The sequence below is a fragment of the Elephantulus edwardii genome, unplaced genomic scaffold (assembly GCF_000299155.1).
Source record: "Elephantulus edwardii isolate Elephantulus edwardi_28Jun2011 unplaced genomic scaffold, EleEdw1.0 scaffold00253, whole genome shotgun sequence".
NCBI classification, from domain to species: domain Eukaryota; kingdom Metazoa; phylum Chordata; class Mammalia; order Macroscelidea; family Macroscelididae; genus Elephantulus; species Elephantulus edwardii.
Window position 1 is genome coordinate 2,455,460 of NW_006400003.1, and position 15,557 is coordinate 2,471,016.

The following is a 15,557-nucleotide window of genomic DNA, read 5'->3' on the forward strand; positions in this document are numbered from 1 at the left end:
GTACTATGCATTCTACTTTCACTTTCTGGGGGTGTATGGCCACTTTCTATTAAATTTTAGTGCTACTGGTAAGACAGTGGATTAAGTTCTTGCATCCTTCAAAGTTAGTACTTTAAATCAATCAGTTACTCTATAGAAGAAAAGTTAAGCAATCTACTACTGTAAAAGTTTATGTCCTCACCTCAGAAACCTCTGGACATTTCAAACCCATCCTACACTGTTATGATGAGACAGAGTCCACTAGATGATAGTGATGGCTTTTTTGGTTTTATTATTATTATGTATTATCTGTCTGTGTTGTGGGTTTTCTGACAACTTTAGAGCCACACTTTCATAATCACAACTGTGTCACTAATAATTCATCACACTAGCTACTAGTGTGGCCAGCAGAGAAACTACATGCATGCATATAAATTTATATTGGTTTCAGCTACAGAGTCATTTTATATATAACATTTAATATCAAAAGGGCTGTTTCTACAGCAACATTACAAAATAGGGTTAAACATCTTTATAGAAATGTTTTGGGGAGACCTGGTGGCTTAGTGGTATGGAATTATTCTGCCAGTCAGAAATTTTGCAGTCTGAATCCACCAACTGCTCCATGGAAGAAAGGTGAGCATCCTCCCTCTGTGTGATTTACTCCCTCTGTGATTTACTACCTGGAGGGTCAGCTATGGGTAAGCACCAATTCAGTGGTTGGTGGTGGTGTTGTTATGTGCCATCGAGTTGCCTGAGACCTATGTACAACAGCCCTAACCCCTATTCTATCCTGTGCAAATCTTCTTGTCTCTGACCCACCTAACCCAATACCCCAGTCACTGGATCAATCCATCTCATAGAGGGTCTTCCTCTCCTGCGCTGTCCCTCCACCCTCCCAAACATGACATTCATCTCCAAGGACTGGTCCCTCCTTGCAACATCTCCAAAGCGTATCAGACGAAGCTTCAGAATACTCTTCTCCAACATCACAGCTGAAAGGCATCAATTCTCCTTCTATCCATAGTCATTGTCCACAGCAAGTGATTGCAAAGACCATGGCCTGTATCAGGTGCACTTTAGTCTCCAGAATAACATCATTGCTCTTCAGTACTTTAGGAGGTCCTTGACAGCTGATTTTCCCAAAGCAATTCATTTTTTGATTTCCTGGCTGCTAACACCCACAGTGTTGATTGTGAAGCCAATCACACTTTATTTATTGTTGTTGTTGTTAAGTGCCGTCAAGTCATAGATGACTCATAGTGACCCTATGAACGAATGAATGACCTGAACATTTGTATAACTTTCATAATTTCTCCAAGTTCCTAGAATTTCCGGAGGCATGCTGTTACAGAAGTGGATGCCACTCCTGCTTCCGAAAACAAGCTTCATAGTGATTTGCAAATAAATAAAACATTATTTTCATATTCAATTTTAAACTATTACTATTCAGTGATTATGTAAGTATGTTGGAGTTGATGTGTGTCACAGTGTAGATGAAATATACATAATCAGTACTCTGAATATAAATCTTAGAATCTCTCTGAACCTGACACACAGAGGGGATATATTTCATAGTGAGTTATATTGCTAAACCAAAGGCTGTACATCTCTGTTGGTTTGAACCACCAACAGTTACATGTGAGAAAGATGGGCAGTATCCTCTGCCCATTCCCATGAAGGTTCATTATGAGTTGAAACCAATTCAATGGCATTAATGGAGTACACCTGATAGGAAAAAGATGTGGACTAAATTTTTCTCCACTTTCTACTTTTCTGTTTCTCACATTACAAGAATATTGTCAATACAGCAATGCAAACTTTAAAAGAACCAGAAGTTTTATATTATAATAATGGCTTTTTCATAATATATACTATATTATTGTACATAGGGTTTTGAAGGCCTATTCTATTTTGGAAGTGGATGACTAATCCTTCTTCCTAGTCTGCTTAATTTGGATGCTTAGCTTTGGAACAACATCTGAGAGATAAGCATTTTAGTGAAAGGATAAAATGAAAAACACTTCCTCTACATGTAGTGCCCTTCCCCTGCATGTGTACCTTGTCCCATCCCTTTTCTTGAATATCAGCATCATTTGCACTCTCTCCTCCTTGTCCCCCAGCAACACTATTATATGATAGTGTAGGCCATAAGAAATTTTTGTGATGTCTTCTATCTCACAAAGTTGCTGGTCTCTCAGGCTGACTTCTATCTCAGGTTTAGAATTATTTAAGTCCATATCCCATATATCAGTGTCAGGGAAGGATTTTTGTCTCAGGCAGTACAGGGAAAAGATTCTTGCCTTGAGTCTCATCAACGCAGATGACACAACCCTTCTTGCTGAAACTGTTGCTGAACTTGTTAAAACACTTGCTGCAGAAGGTCAAGGACTGTAGTCTTCAATATGAGTTGAAGCTCAACATCAAGGAAACAGATTCTCACCACTAAGCCAATTGGCAGCACCACAATGGATGGAGAAAAGACTGAAATTGTTAACAGTTAAAGCTTACTCAGCTCCACAAACAACAGTCTTGGCAACCAGCAGTCAGGAAATCAAAAGACAAATTGCAGGGAAAATTTTCTGTTGGTACTTCTCCAGAGTATTGAGAAGTAACTTTGTCAGTCTAGACACTAAGGTGCACCTGATCTAGGTAATGGTCTTTGCAATTACTTGCTATATATCAGAGAGCTGGACAATGAGTAAGGATTACAGGAGAAGAATTAATGCCTTTGAGTTGTGGTGCTGCAGAAGAGTCTGGAATATATCAGGGCCTGCCAAGAAAACAAACTGGTCTGTCTTGGAGAGGGTGAAACCAAGTTTCTCTTTGGAGGCTAGGATTTTGCAGCTCCAACACATATTTTGGGCATGTGGCCAGGAGGACCAATGCTTGGAGAAAGACATTGTACTTGGAATCTTGGAGGGGTGGCACAGAAGAGAAAGACCCTGGAAGAAATGGATAGATACAGTAATTAGGGCAATAGGGATAGGTGTGTTGGAGTCAGTGAGACTGGTTCAGGACAGAGGAGGCTTCAGAGCTGTTGTAGATAGAGTTGCTATGAGTTGCAGGTGACCTGATGGTGCATAACAGCAACACAACAACACACAAGTCTCATGCCTATATACTAAAAATTCATTTCTGTCAAGTCAGAACCAAGTCAGACATGACCCTCCTGGGGGATTTCTTAAGCTGTAAATGGCCTGCTGTTGTCACATACCATTAAGTTGGGATCTACTCATAGCTGACCCACCAGAGGGTTTTCACAAGCAATAAATCTCATATGAGTCCTTCATCATTCTCCCACATACCAGCTGGTGGATTGGAATGACATGTCTTTGTGTGTACGTGTCCTGACATTCTGCTTAACTGATCTACAAGGTGTAATAGGTTTTTTGTTGAGTCTTTGGGGTTTCTGTGTACACTATTATATTGTATTCATATAGTGACAGTTATGCTACCTTTTTGCCAGTTTGGAGACCTCTTATTTGTTTCTCTTTTGTTTTTACTGTAGCAAGTGTTTCCAGTAAAATATTAAATAAGTGTCATGATATTGGTCATCCTGGTTAGGTACATATTTGCAAACTGACATCATTACTCCTCAAAAGTTTGCAAAGGTCCCTAGCTGCTGATTTTCCCAGTGAAATGTGTTTCCTTATGTCTTGATTGCTCATATTAAGGGTGTTAATTGTGGATCCAAGCAAGATCAAGCTGTTGACAGTTTCAATCTCCTTGCCATACATCATGACACTGCCTATTGGTTCAGAGGTAAGAATTTTTGTTTGCTTTTTTAAAATTTTAAAAAATATTTTCTACAAGTTTATTTACAAAATTTGAGTACAAGTTTGAACAAATTATTGCAATTTCCCTCAACCCCTTCCCATCAAATTGTATAACCCAATGACACACCTGCACATCCACATCCCTCTGCTTCCAACCTCTCTCACCCTCTTGGATCCTTATATTCATTCTACAATAATGGTTTTATACAATATTTATCCTTGTGGGAATGAGTTAGTTCACTAGGCATAATACTCTCCAGTCCTTCCCAAGTAAGGTAATAATTTAAAAAAATCATTGCTACTGCATGCTGCATAGTATTTCTTTGTGTGAATAATATAGTATTCCACTGTGTACCATAATTTCTTAATCCATTCATTTTAGCTAAGGAATCTTTGTTTTCTTGATATTTAGATGCAATCCATGCTGATAGCTGACTTCCTAGATATTCTGCAACAAGAGCATCCATTCCTACTCACTTTCAGCAAGTAAGGTTGTTTTATCTGCATAATGCGAGTTACTGATGAGTCTCTCGCCAATCTTGATGCCACAATTCTGTTCATAGAGTCCAGCTACTCAGATAATTTACTCAGAATATAGATTGAACATATATGGAGATAGCATATAACCCTGACACTCTCTTCCAAAACTCTATCAGTGACTAATATTGCCAGTCTTGTTTTTTTGGGCGGGTGGTTTGCTTTTGTTTTTTGTGGATGCTACTTGCTTGGTATATATTATTCCACTCCTTGGTTTTTATATTTTTCCTTATTTCTTAGATGTAGCTCTAACTTTATTAACTTTAAAAAAAATACATTCAGCTACTCTTTTTCTCTTAATCAGTGCATTTAAGTAATTTCCATTAAGTGTGATTATTGATAGGCCAGGTGTTACTGTTTCCATTTTGCTGTGTGTGGTTTTTTGGTTTTTGGTTTTTTTTTACTGTTATAGTTTTGTCCACCCACTTTCCTTTGTTGGTTCTGTGTGAAGATTTCTCATAGTGATTTTTGTACATTTGGTCTTCTTTTCATTAATTCCTTAAGTTACTGCTTTTCTGCAAATGACCTAATTTATCCTTCATATATGAAGGACAGCTTTGCTGGATACAGAATCTTCAGCCAATAACTGTTTTCTTTCCATTTTCTGTATATGCCATCCCATGGTCTTCTTGCTCCCATAATTTCTGCTGAGATGTCAGAGTTTAACCTAGTTGGTTCTCCTTTATAGATGACTCTTTCTCTTGTGGCACTTTTAGTTTTCTATTCTTTGATGGAGAATTTGAATAGGATATGTCTTAATGTTTTCCTTTTGAGGTCTAGCCAGTTTGAAGTTTGCTGAGCTTCTCAATTGTGGATTTACTACTTTTTCATGGTACCTGTGAAGTTTTCTACTAGTATCCCTCCACAGTTTTCTTAGTGCTTTTCCTCACCATCTCCTGTTCTGGAATTCTAATCATACATATGCTCTTCTGTTTGTGGTTATCTCACATAATTCTAACATATTCTTCATTTCCTCTCCATTTTTTTCTTACAGTAAATTCTCGTTAAGGCTCTTCTAGCTTGCTAACTCTCAGTTCTATCTCTTCTATTCTGGGTGTCTTTTTTTGTTTTGTTTTGTTTAGTTTTTTTTTTTCCCCTTCTTCTTCTTCTTCAAATATGTTAAAGAATTCTGCAATTTTGGTCTTGATATTCAGGATTGAATTTTCATGCATTTTTGTTTTTTTCTTGTACTGTTTTGGTTGTACCCTCTTTGTCCTGTTGATTTTATTTAAGTTTTATACCTTTTTATTGTTGGTTTCTTTCTTCTATCATTTATAACTTCTTCAGTAATACTTCATGAAACTCCTCATTGATTTATTACTTCTTTACTCCAGCCCCTGTTTCTTGTATATTCATGGGTTTGCTTTTTTAGAAGGCTTATTTTAATTTTCAATGATGTTTGAAACTGCCTGCCTCTTTCTTGTCATTATGTGAAGTTCTCTGTGGTATGTGCGAGGCAGTTTCTGTTGTATCTGCAAACATTGTTGACAGTTCCTCATCTTTATAGTGCTATAAATAAACTGTACACTTTAAGTATTGCTCCATATTCAAGTTTCCCAATGGCTATCTTCCCTACTGGTCTTTTGGGCTGCTCTGTTCCCTGTTTCCTTGGCAATCCTCTTATCTGGTTGTCCTCTGAATGGCAAGGAGCTGAGGTCTCTTTTTTTACAGCTGTGGTGGGCTCACTTCTCTGTCCTTTCATGTAGTTTGATTTGGGGGTTGTGTGTATGTGGTGCACTTTCCTCCAGAGGTAGGAAAGGTTCCATAGTGCTTCCAGGGATATATTACTTAGGAAAAAGGCCCAGGAAAGTTACAAACTTCCAAAAGTGTAGCCTCCCCCCCCCCCAAATATCTGTAGTTGCTATTGGGCATATACCTTTCCTAGCATTAGATGGGAGGAGAGTTATTCCCACCTAAGCAGACAAAGACCCATTGAAGAGATAAGTTCCAAACAGTGCAGTTCCCAAATCTTGGCATAGTTGTTTATAGTTGTGTACCTGTCCCCTTTCCTGGGCCTTTTCACAGGGGGAGTTTTCCTTCCTGAGCAGACAAATGTCCGGAGACAAGTACCAAATAAATGCAGTTCCCAAATTTTGGTAGTTGCTAATGGCTAGTATGTCTGCCTCCTCTCCACTGCTGTTTGTTGAGAAGGGAGCAATTCCATTGTGAGTAGACAAAGACCCAGGGAAGTGAAAAGTGCCATTCCCAACTCTTATCAGTCACTAACAGCCAGTCACCACCTGTCTCCTTTTCCATCACGACTTGTTGGGATTTTTTTTTTTAAATTTTGTTGAAAAAACACACAATCAAGTATACATCATTTCAACTATTTCTGCAATGTCCCAATTTATTGCCATTGGTCATATTCTTCTAGACTATCCTATTGACTTTAGCACAAACTCATTGTCCTCTAAAACATTCCACTCTACCTTTCAATTTTCCTTTGTAAAATTGATCTTATATAGATAATTATTTGTGTAACAGTAAAATGCTCATGTGAAAACGGTTGCATTTTATTGATTACGGTAAACTTGTGGCTTTTTCTCTTTTCTCTTTCCTCAGCTATTATTTCAGGGAATAGTTTTGGTTTAAGATTAAAAATTTAAGAATTATCTCAGTGCAGTATTTTCAAGGATTGGTTACATCACTTCAGTAACAACAATTATATATTAATCGTTTAAGTAAAAATTTTTACAAGCCCTAAAATATATTAAATTTGAAAGAAAATTCAATTTTCTACTTTAAAATTTTATTCAAGTGTAACTACTGTGCACTATGCTGTGTCTAATTTATTCATTGCCTGATTAGAAAAAATGGAGAAGTGATAACCTCAACTATCAGTCAAATACTATTATTTAAATAGAAATGCTCTTTAGGTACTTAAAACATATTTTAATTAGTTTCAAATTAAAGGCCTATCTTGTTTGCTAATCAAAGTTGTTGTTGAAATTAGTGAATAGAAATAATAGTGATTAATATGTAAAATACAATTATTAACATTTTTATAATCATAGATCCAAGGAAGATAGACAATCTTACATTTGGAGAATTATTTCATTAACAACTTAAAAGTTAGGTAACACTGTTAAAAAATTGAACATGAAATATGTGATGCAAAAATATTTCTAGAAACACATACCTGAACATGTGAAGAATTTTGATTCTCCCACACTAAGCTCTACTTTGCTAAGCGAAATTGTCACTTGAAGAAGAGCTGAAATATAAAAATTAGAGTAACAATTACTTATGATTTGAAATATCAACTCCATGACTATAACACTTACTCTATAAGTCACATGATCTAAACCACAAGTATTTGTCTCTACCGTTCGGTTACTTTAGCAGCTAATAAATAAAAAAAGTATTTTTAAAAATACTATATCTGGATTTATGATACATTTTACAAGGAGGCAAACTAGATTACTTATTCAAGTTAATATATCTATTCTTTTAGACTTTGTATAGAATATTGTTGCAATAAGCCAATCAATTTGTATTAAAATATTATTTAATTATATCTTCAACTATGTAATTTAAACTTTTTCCCCCCAATAACTTAACTCATTGTTGTCTAGTTGGAAATTACTCAGATTTTACCAACCAGAGAGTCTGCAGAACTGACCCATAACTAAACCTCCAGTGGGTTTTCATAAGCAGTGATAAATCGCATAGTAGAATATTGCCCATTTTTGTCTCCTGTGGAGAAACGTGGAGTTTTATACCATATATCTTTTAGTTAGCAGTATAGTCCCTTATCACTAGAATAGGTAGTCAAAATGCAGTTAATTCATTTGTGTATTACTGCAACAACAGTATAGATTTTAATCTTTCCAACAAATCTCCAACTAAGGGAGAACATGTTCCTTGACTACTAAACAGTGGTAGAGATTTAAGGTCTCACTGTAAAATGCAGAATATCTGTCTGATTATTAATTTGCTCATTCATCTGACCAACAAAATTAGCACATCTGCTCACTGTTCTCTTTTTGATTGATAGTTCTCAGATTTTAATGAATGTTTACCCTGTAGATGTTCAACAAATGTTGAAATAATCTTAACATTTCAGAAATAGATAATGGCTCAAGAACGCAAAAGAAATCAGAAACACAAAGCATGCAAGCCATGATAGCAATTATAGTGAGAAATCATATAAAATTCTTTTTTCTTATATGACTAATTCCCTTGGAAACAAACAAAAATTAAATAAACCCAAAATTTAGTTCAAATACACTATTTGGGGTTCAGACAAACATTAGAGATTATTGTTTTATATGTATAATTCATTGCTATCATATATGAGCCAACTCACAGCTTTATTTGGCTTCCAAAGTTATAAGGTACATAGGAGATGTTCACTTTTTATCCTCACACACTCTTGGATTGGAACTACTAAAGACTCAGCCTTTGAGTTCAACTCCTTAAAGACACTACCACCAGTACTCCTTATTCTTACATAAGAAGATGGTATTTGAAATGAAGGCGCAGTTATTCAGCTCCAGAATTATGGCTGTGGGAGTAGAGATTTTATAACAAGGTTTGAACATATCTAAGAATAGATTTGAGGAAGGTTAAAAAAGTTCTTTTAAAGTTGAAATATAGAGAAATTATTGTTCTATATCCTATCTCTTCTTTCTCTCTTCTTTAAGATATCATATTCATCCATGACATATCTAACTGATAAGTTTTTAATGCAAAACAAATTATCACTTCACTTATTAATAAAAACCATATTTTTATTATACAGTTTTTTTGCTAGATTTCAAAGCAAATGCAAAGATCCGCCCCCATTTTCTCAGAAAGGAGATTGCTACATATCTAAATTTAAAAAAATTATAGAATAAATTCAGAATTAAATAGTTTTATGAAAGAAAGGCTAGACTTGCTCCAATGGGTTGTTACAGATATGTTATAATGTGCATACCGGGGTGGGGGGGAACTGATGAATAAAATGAAAATATTCCTAGTCACTTCTTTCGTGATTTAGCTCTCAAAGTTTCTTGTGATCAGGCATGATCTGGAGTCACAAGCTCTTTTATTTTGTTCTTAAATACCTGAAAAAAGTACTTTTCTAAGAAAAAAACAGTATTTGGACACAAGGAGAAGATTAGTTGCTGTCCTAGGACTCAGAACCATAATCTCTAGGTAGACCAAGATCATGCCAAACTACAAAAAAACCCTAACAGTTTTATATCCTACTATGGTGAGTTCTCACTGTAGTCTTAAAAGCTTTTGAGCTGTCATGTAAGATGCAACAATTATTCTTCTAGAAAGAAAAAAAGAAAGAAAAGCAAACACAAATATAAACTATTAATTTATGATATGAATGGAGCATGTGAGCCTCAATCTCCATAATCCTGATACTTTAAAAATTAGATGGTGCCTAGCTAGCACTGCTGACTATTCTAAATAGAATCACATTAGAAGGTCTTGGACTGATCGGGTAAAACATATGATATCAAATTCTGAAATATAAAGATGGTCAGTCTTACTAGTATGACAAAGACTAGTAAAACCCTTGAGACTCCAGCCCTTTTAAAACTTGGATCTTGAATAAAGTTCACATTGTGGCTCAACTTATAGCGAAGTATAAGTCAGGTATTACAATGAAATGTGCAAGGATCTGGAGTCAAAAAATCAAAAGGGCCAAACTCACTCAACTTTTCTTAAGCTCAAGAAACCGTAGAACAAATTCAAGCCTTGAGTTGCAGTACTTAAAGATGATTTGGGCAGAAGATGAAACGATCCAGAAGTATTAAAAGAAGATAGAAAGAGTATGCAGAGTCATTGTACCAATAGGAATTGGGGGACACAGAAGAATTTCAAGAAACAACCTACGAGCAGGACCTGTGGTAATGAAGGAAGAAGTGCAAGCTACTCTGAAGAAATTGGCCCCAGGAATTGATGGCATACCAACTGATATATTTCAACAAATACATGCTGCCCTGCCTGTGCTCACCACGTTATGCTAAGAAATCTGGAAGATAATCACCTGGTTGGTCAATTGACTAGAAAAGATCTATATTTGTTCCCTTTCCAAAGAAAGGTGATCTGACAGAGTGCAGAAATTATCAACAAGTATCATTAATATCACATACAAGCAAGATTTTGCTGAAGATTATAAAAAAATTACTGGAACAGTTCATCAACGGAGAACTGTCAGAAGTGCTGGCTGGATTTAGAAGGGGCCGTGGTACCAAGGACATTGTAGTTAATGTTAGATGGAAGAGCTCTGGAGGTAAAGTCTGTAGTGAGTTGCAAAGCTTACCAAAAGTAGCACATTTCTGGTGGTTTAAATTCACCAGGTGCTCTGTAGTAAAAAGAATAACAATTGCCTATGATTGTGATTTACACTTCTGGAAATCAGATATATGGTTATTATGAGTCAGAACTCACTTGTCCACAGTTAGCTTGATTTTTAAATTATTAAATAACTGCTCTTCTAATCAATCAATCAATCATATTTTAAATTAGAAATGGACTGGAAATACAGTATGTTCTTGCAAGAGTCACTTAAGGAAATTCAAGAAGCAATATGAAGCTCAGGTTCAAAGATGAAGCTCAAATAAATCTACATTTTCTGCAAATAATTTTCAAGGAAAAATATGCTTTTTGGGAGAAAGATGAATTATCTCCAGTGTGATTTACTGCCTCTAGAAATCTACTAGACGGTCAGCTATGAGTTTGTTCCAATTCAATGCTATATAACAACAACAAGAAGAAAAACATCAACAATATCTCACCAGCCCTCTCTATGTGTTCAAATTCATGTATTTGATTTAGCAGGGGAGTTCTGATTGGGGAGTTTTACTGTTCACTGAAAGGTGATGCTTCTTTAGTAGGCAGACTCCATCAGCAACTCTGAGGGGAATAAATGGACCTCTTCTTCCTTCTCTGCCTTTGTAATGACCTTTTGCTTTCTTCCTGGATGATATACTTGATATCCTCCCACAGATCGTCCAGTCTTCGCTCATTAGTCATCTTACATTAGCTATAATATCCCTAGTGCCATGGCCTCTTCTAAATCTGTCCTGCACTTCAGGCAGTTCTCTGTCGATATGCTGCTCTAGTCTATTTTGGATGATTGTCAGCAGAACCTTGCTCACATGTGATCTAAATGATATTATTCTATAATTTCCACACTCTGTTGGATCACCTTTCTTTGGAATGGGAACAAATATAGATCTCTTCCCGTCAGAAGGCCCAGTGGTTGTCCTCAAGATTTCTTGGAACAGCTTGGTGAGCACATCCAGGGCAGCATCTGTTTTTTGAAATATGTCAATCGGTATGCCATCAATACCTGGGGCCTTGTTTTCTGTCAAATCTTCAGAGCAGCTTGAACATCTTCCTTCATCACCACAGGCTCTTGCTCATATGTTGTTTCATTAAATTCTGTGTTTGACAACTCCTTTCGATAAATGACTCTGTATACTTTTTCCATTTTCTTTTAATACTTCCAAGATCATTTAATATTCTTCCCAAGGCATCCTAAAGTATAGCATTTTGAGATTTGAAGTTGTTCTTTAGTTCCTTGAGCTTAAGAAATGCTAAGTAAGTTTGGCCCTTTTGATTTTCTGACTCCAGCTCTTAGGACATTTCATTGTAATACTTTGTCTTCCCATGCTGGTCTCTGAAATTTTCTCTTCAACTCCTTAATATCTTGTTTCCTCCCTTTGCTTTGGCTTCTCGGTGCTCCAGGGCAATATTTAGAGTTTCTTCTGACATCCATCTTGGTCTTTTCTTCATTTTCTGCCTTTCTAATTACCTTTTGCATTATTGCTGGTTGATATTCTTTATATCCTCCCACAGCTTGTCTTGTATTCGCTCATTAAGGTTCAAGGCCTCAAACATGTTCCTGAGATGGTTTTGAAATTCAGGTGGGATAGATTTAAGGTCAAATTTTGCTTCCGGTGGACTTGATTTAATTTTCCTCAGTCTCAGCTTGAAGCTCAATGTCAAGAAAACAAAGATTCTCACAACTGGGACAATTGGCAGCATCATGATAAATAGTGAAGAGACTGAGATTGTTGACAGCTTCAGTTTGCTTGGCTCTACAATCAACACTCTTGGTAGCAGCAGCCAGGAAATTAAAAGACAAATTGCATTGGGAAAGTCACTGTCAGAGACTTCTCCAAGGTACTGAGGAGCAACAATGTCAGTCTTGAGACTAAGGTGTGCCTAATATATCCCATGGTCTTTGTCATTACTTGATATGCTTCAGAGACTGGACAATGACTAGGGATGATAGAAGGAGAGTTGATGTCTTTGAGTTGTGGTACTCGAAAAGAGTACTGACTGTAACATGGACTGCTAGAAGAACAAACAAGTTCATCCTGGAGAGGGTTAAACAAGGCTGCTCCATGAAGGCAAGGAATCTGAAACTTCATCTGACATACTTTGGACATGTTGCAAGAAAGGACCAGTCCTTGGAAAGGGATGTCATGCTTGGGAGTATGGACAGATGGCACAGGAGAAGAAGACCTTAGATGAGATGAATTGATTCTGTCACTGATGCAATGGGGATAGGTGTGTCAGAGACAGTGAGATTGGCATGGGATAGAGAAGGGTAAAGGGCTGTTGTACATAGGGTCACTATGAGTTGCAAGCCACTCGAAGGCACATAACAACAACAATTGTAAGGCCTATCTTTAAAGATCACCATTTTCAGATAGTAGTAGAGTGCTTAGCTATTTGTGACAACAACAAACCCATTTGGTAAGATGTCATCTTTGGGAAAGATATTAAGGGAAAACTGTAGAGATTTTGAAAAGTCACAGTGAAATTTATAAACAGAGTTCAGTCAATTCATTATAAACGGAAATCAACACAATCACAATTTAGTAAATTTAAAAGACAGGATGGCTGATACATTCAATTAAGGAGACACTTTAGGGAATGCGATGAACATCGGTATTAGCAAAGAAATAAAAAGGGAGGAACTAAAGTAATAAAATATTTAAAAATTATAGTTTTATTTATGAAAGGTTTTGATCAAAGCCAAGAACTCTGCCAGTGTAAAACATTTCTCAGAGTTTATGCTTGCTGGGCTACTCAGCCAGGGGTGTAGCACTGGGAGTTGGGCTTAGGCGGTTTATATGGGGTTTTGGCAAGTGTATTTTAGGGGGTTGTGAGATGAGTTTGACGTTGTAGTAGCTCATTGGTGCATACATTTGCTGGCTTTGGAAAAGGTTCTAATAGGGGAATTTCTACGTTGCCCTGGTGGACAGAAAGTTATGCTACCAAGCCCAAGGTGGGCAACTGATTTTAATCTGTAGCCCTAAGACCTAGTTCAAATTGTTTTTCTGCCAGTCATTCTTCTAGGTGGTCTAGCACTAGTCTGTGCATTGCTGTACAGAGGTATCTCCTGGTTGCTGTGACCCTGAACACTGTGACACCAATGTGCCAAATGTCATAATGGTTACCCATTGTGGACAGTGTTTTCTGGAGCTTCTTGATTAAAACAAGCCTGGAAGCAGGAGTGGCATCCACTTCTGAAATGGCTTGCCTCTGGAAACTCTATGAACAGTGCTCAGGCCTTTCATTCATAGGGTCGCTATTGAGTCTTCTGCGACTTAACTATGACTTGACTGCACCTAACAACAACAACAGTTCTAGGTAATATCATGACAAAGGATTTTTCTGAGTTTTGCTTTCAGAAGATGTCCTGACATAGGGATTTCTGAGTTGAGCTTCAACCTCCATTTTAATTTTTAGCCTAACAATTTATTACCACTTAAAGCCTAAAGGATAAAGAAAAAAAATTAGAGATATTAAATATTTGCCACAATTTATTTGACAAAAGACCCCTGCAGAAGCACAAGTTTTAAGAGAGGAGCTAATGCAGAGCAAAATATGAAGTTGTAATTTGTTTTACAAATGAAAATTATTTCTCAAAATTTAACAAATACCATGTTATAACAAAGGTAAATGTCATCATAAAAATACTATAATTAATAATTATCACTTAAGTAAGCATGTAAATCAAAAAAGCAGATCTTCAAAAAGGACTTTCATGATTTCCATGAATACACATAAAATGAAGTCACTGGAATTTTTGAGTACAATTAGGGGGCCAAGAGCCCTCTGCAATTTGATACATTTAACACAGAATTTTTAAATGGTCAGTGTGTCACCTGCAGAGATTACTAACAACTTAATCACTTTGACAAAAGCCTGACAAAAGCAGAGTTGAATTAACTTAGAATTATAATGAATATGCAAAAATATTTTAAGGTGTTGATCCTTCTTGATAAAATGGCTAGTAGCAGAAAGTATTTGCCCCAGGCCAAAGTCTCTAAGTCTAGGAAAGTAGAGAACTACAACACAGAGAAATTATATTGCATTGAAATAGATGAGAGAAAGAACTGTTTAAAAGGAATATACCATTAGATATGATTTGCATGACAGCTGTCCAGATTAAGAAGTGCATTGCAAAGGGGTGGGGGTGGGGGCAAACTGAGAGAAGGAGGAAATTGTGCAACAATCAAAGAATTTTTTTAAATAGAAAAGCAAACTGGCAGGGGGTGAGGGTGGGTAGGGAGGAAAATGTGTAACAATAAGTGAATGGAAATCCAAGTTTTCTGTAACCTTTCATTAGAATAGCAGTAAAAAAGGAAAAAAATTATGGCAATTCTCAAAGGATCTTATATGAAGTTCTTTATAAATGATTGATTATCACAAAGGGATGGTTTATAAACTTATTTCATTTCTTATGTATTAAATCTTATCTCCTCCAGCGTAAATATATACTTTATTTATTTCTTCACTTGTTAAATCACTGCATTATCTTATAAATGTGTTATAATAGCCTACATGGATTCACACGTTTTAAAATTTACTACAATATTCAAGAAGATTAAGAAATTCAGGGGACATTGATGTGAGAAAAAATTCCAATAAGAAACATTTTGGAAAGTCAGATTAATATTATGCAAAAACTATTGCAATGAGAGTTTCACTTATTTTGGCAAGAATACAAGTTAAACTTCTTGGTGTAAATTACTTCTTTTCCTTATTTCTTAATATGTGTAAAACAATTCCCAGTCTCATCATTCTAAGTGAGGGAAAAAAGTGTATTTTTAAGACATTTTTAAGCATGCTTTTTATGCTAATCAGTTGTAGACACCTGGATTGTTTTAAATAATATCTTGTCTACATCCTAAAGTTTTTTCTGGAGAACGACCACTACTCTGACTGGAAGAGCTCTATATTTGTTCCTATCCCAAATAAAGGTGACCTAACAGAATGTGGAAACTACAGAACAAT

At 36.2% G+C, this 15,557-nt stretch overlaps 1 protein-coding gene across 2 annotated transcripts in view; it reads right to left on the reverse strand.

Moving 5' to 3' along the window:
• NCAM2 (neural cell adhesion molecule 2) overlaps window positions 1-15,557 on the reverse strand; it is a 781,544-nt gene that overhangs the window by 395,892 nt on the left and 370,095 nt on the right. Inside the window, exon 2 of one of the 2 annotated variants that reach the window (XM_006899357.1) lies at window positions 7,435-7,509. The exons of the other annotated variant lie outside the window; for it this stretch is intronic. Coding sequence (XP_006899419.1) covers window positions 7,435-7,509 — 75 coding nt within the window. The remainder of the gene's footprint in view (window positions 1-7,434; window positions 7,510-15,557) is intronic. 2 annotated transcript variants of the gene reach the window in all.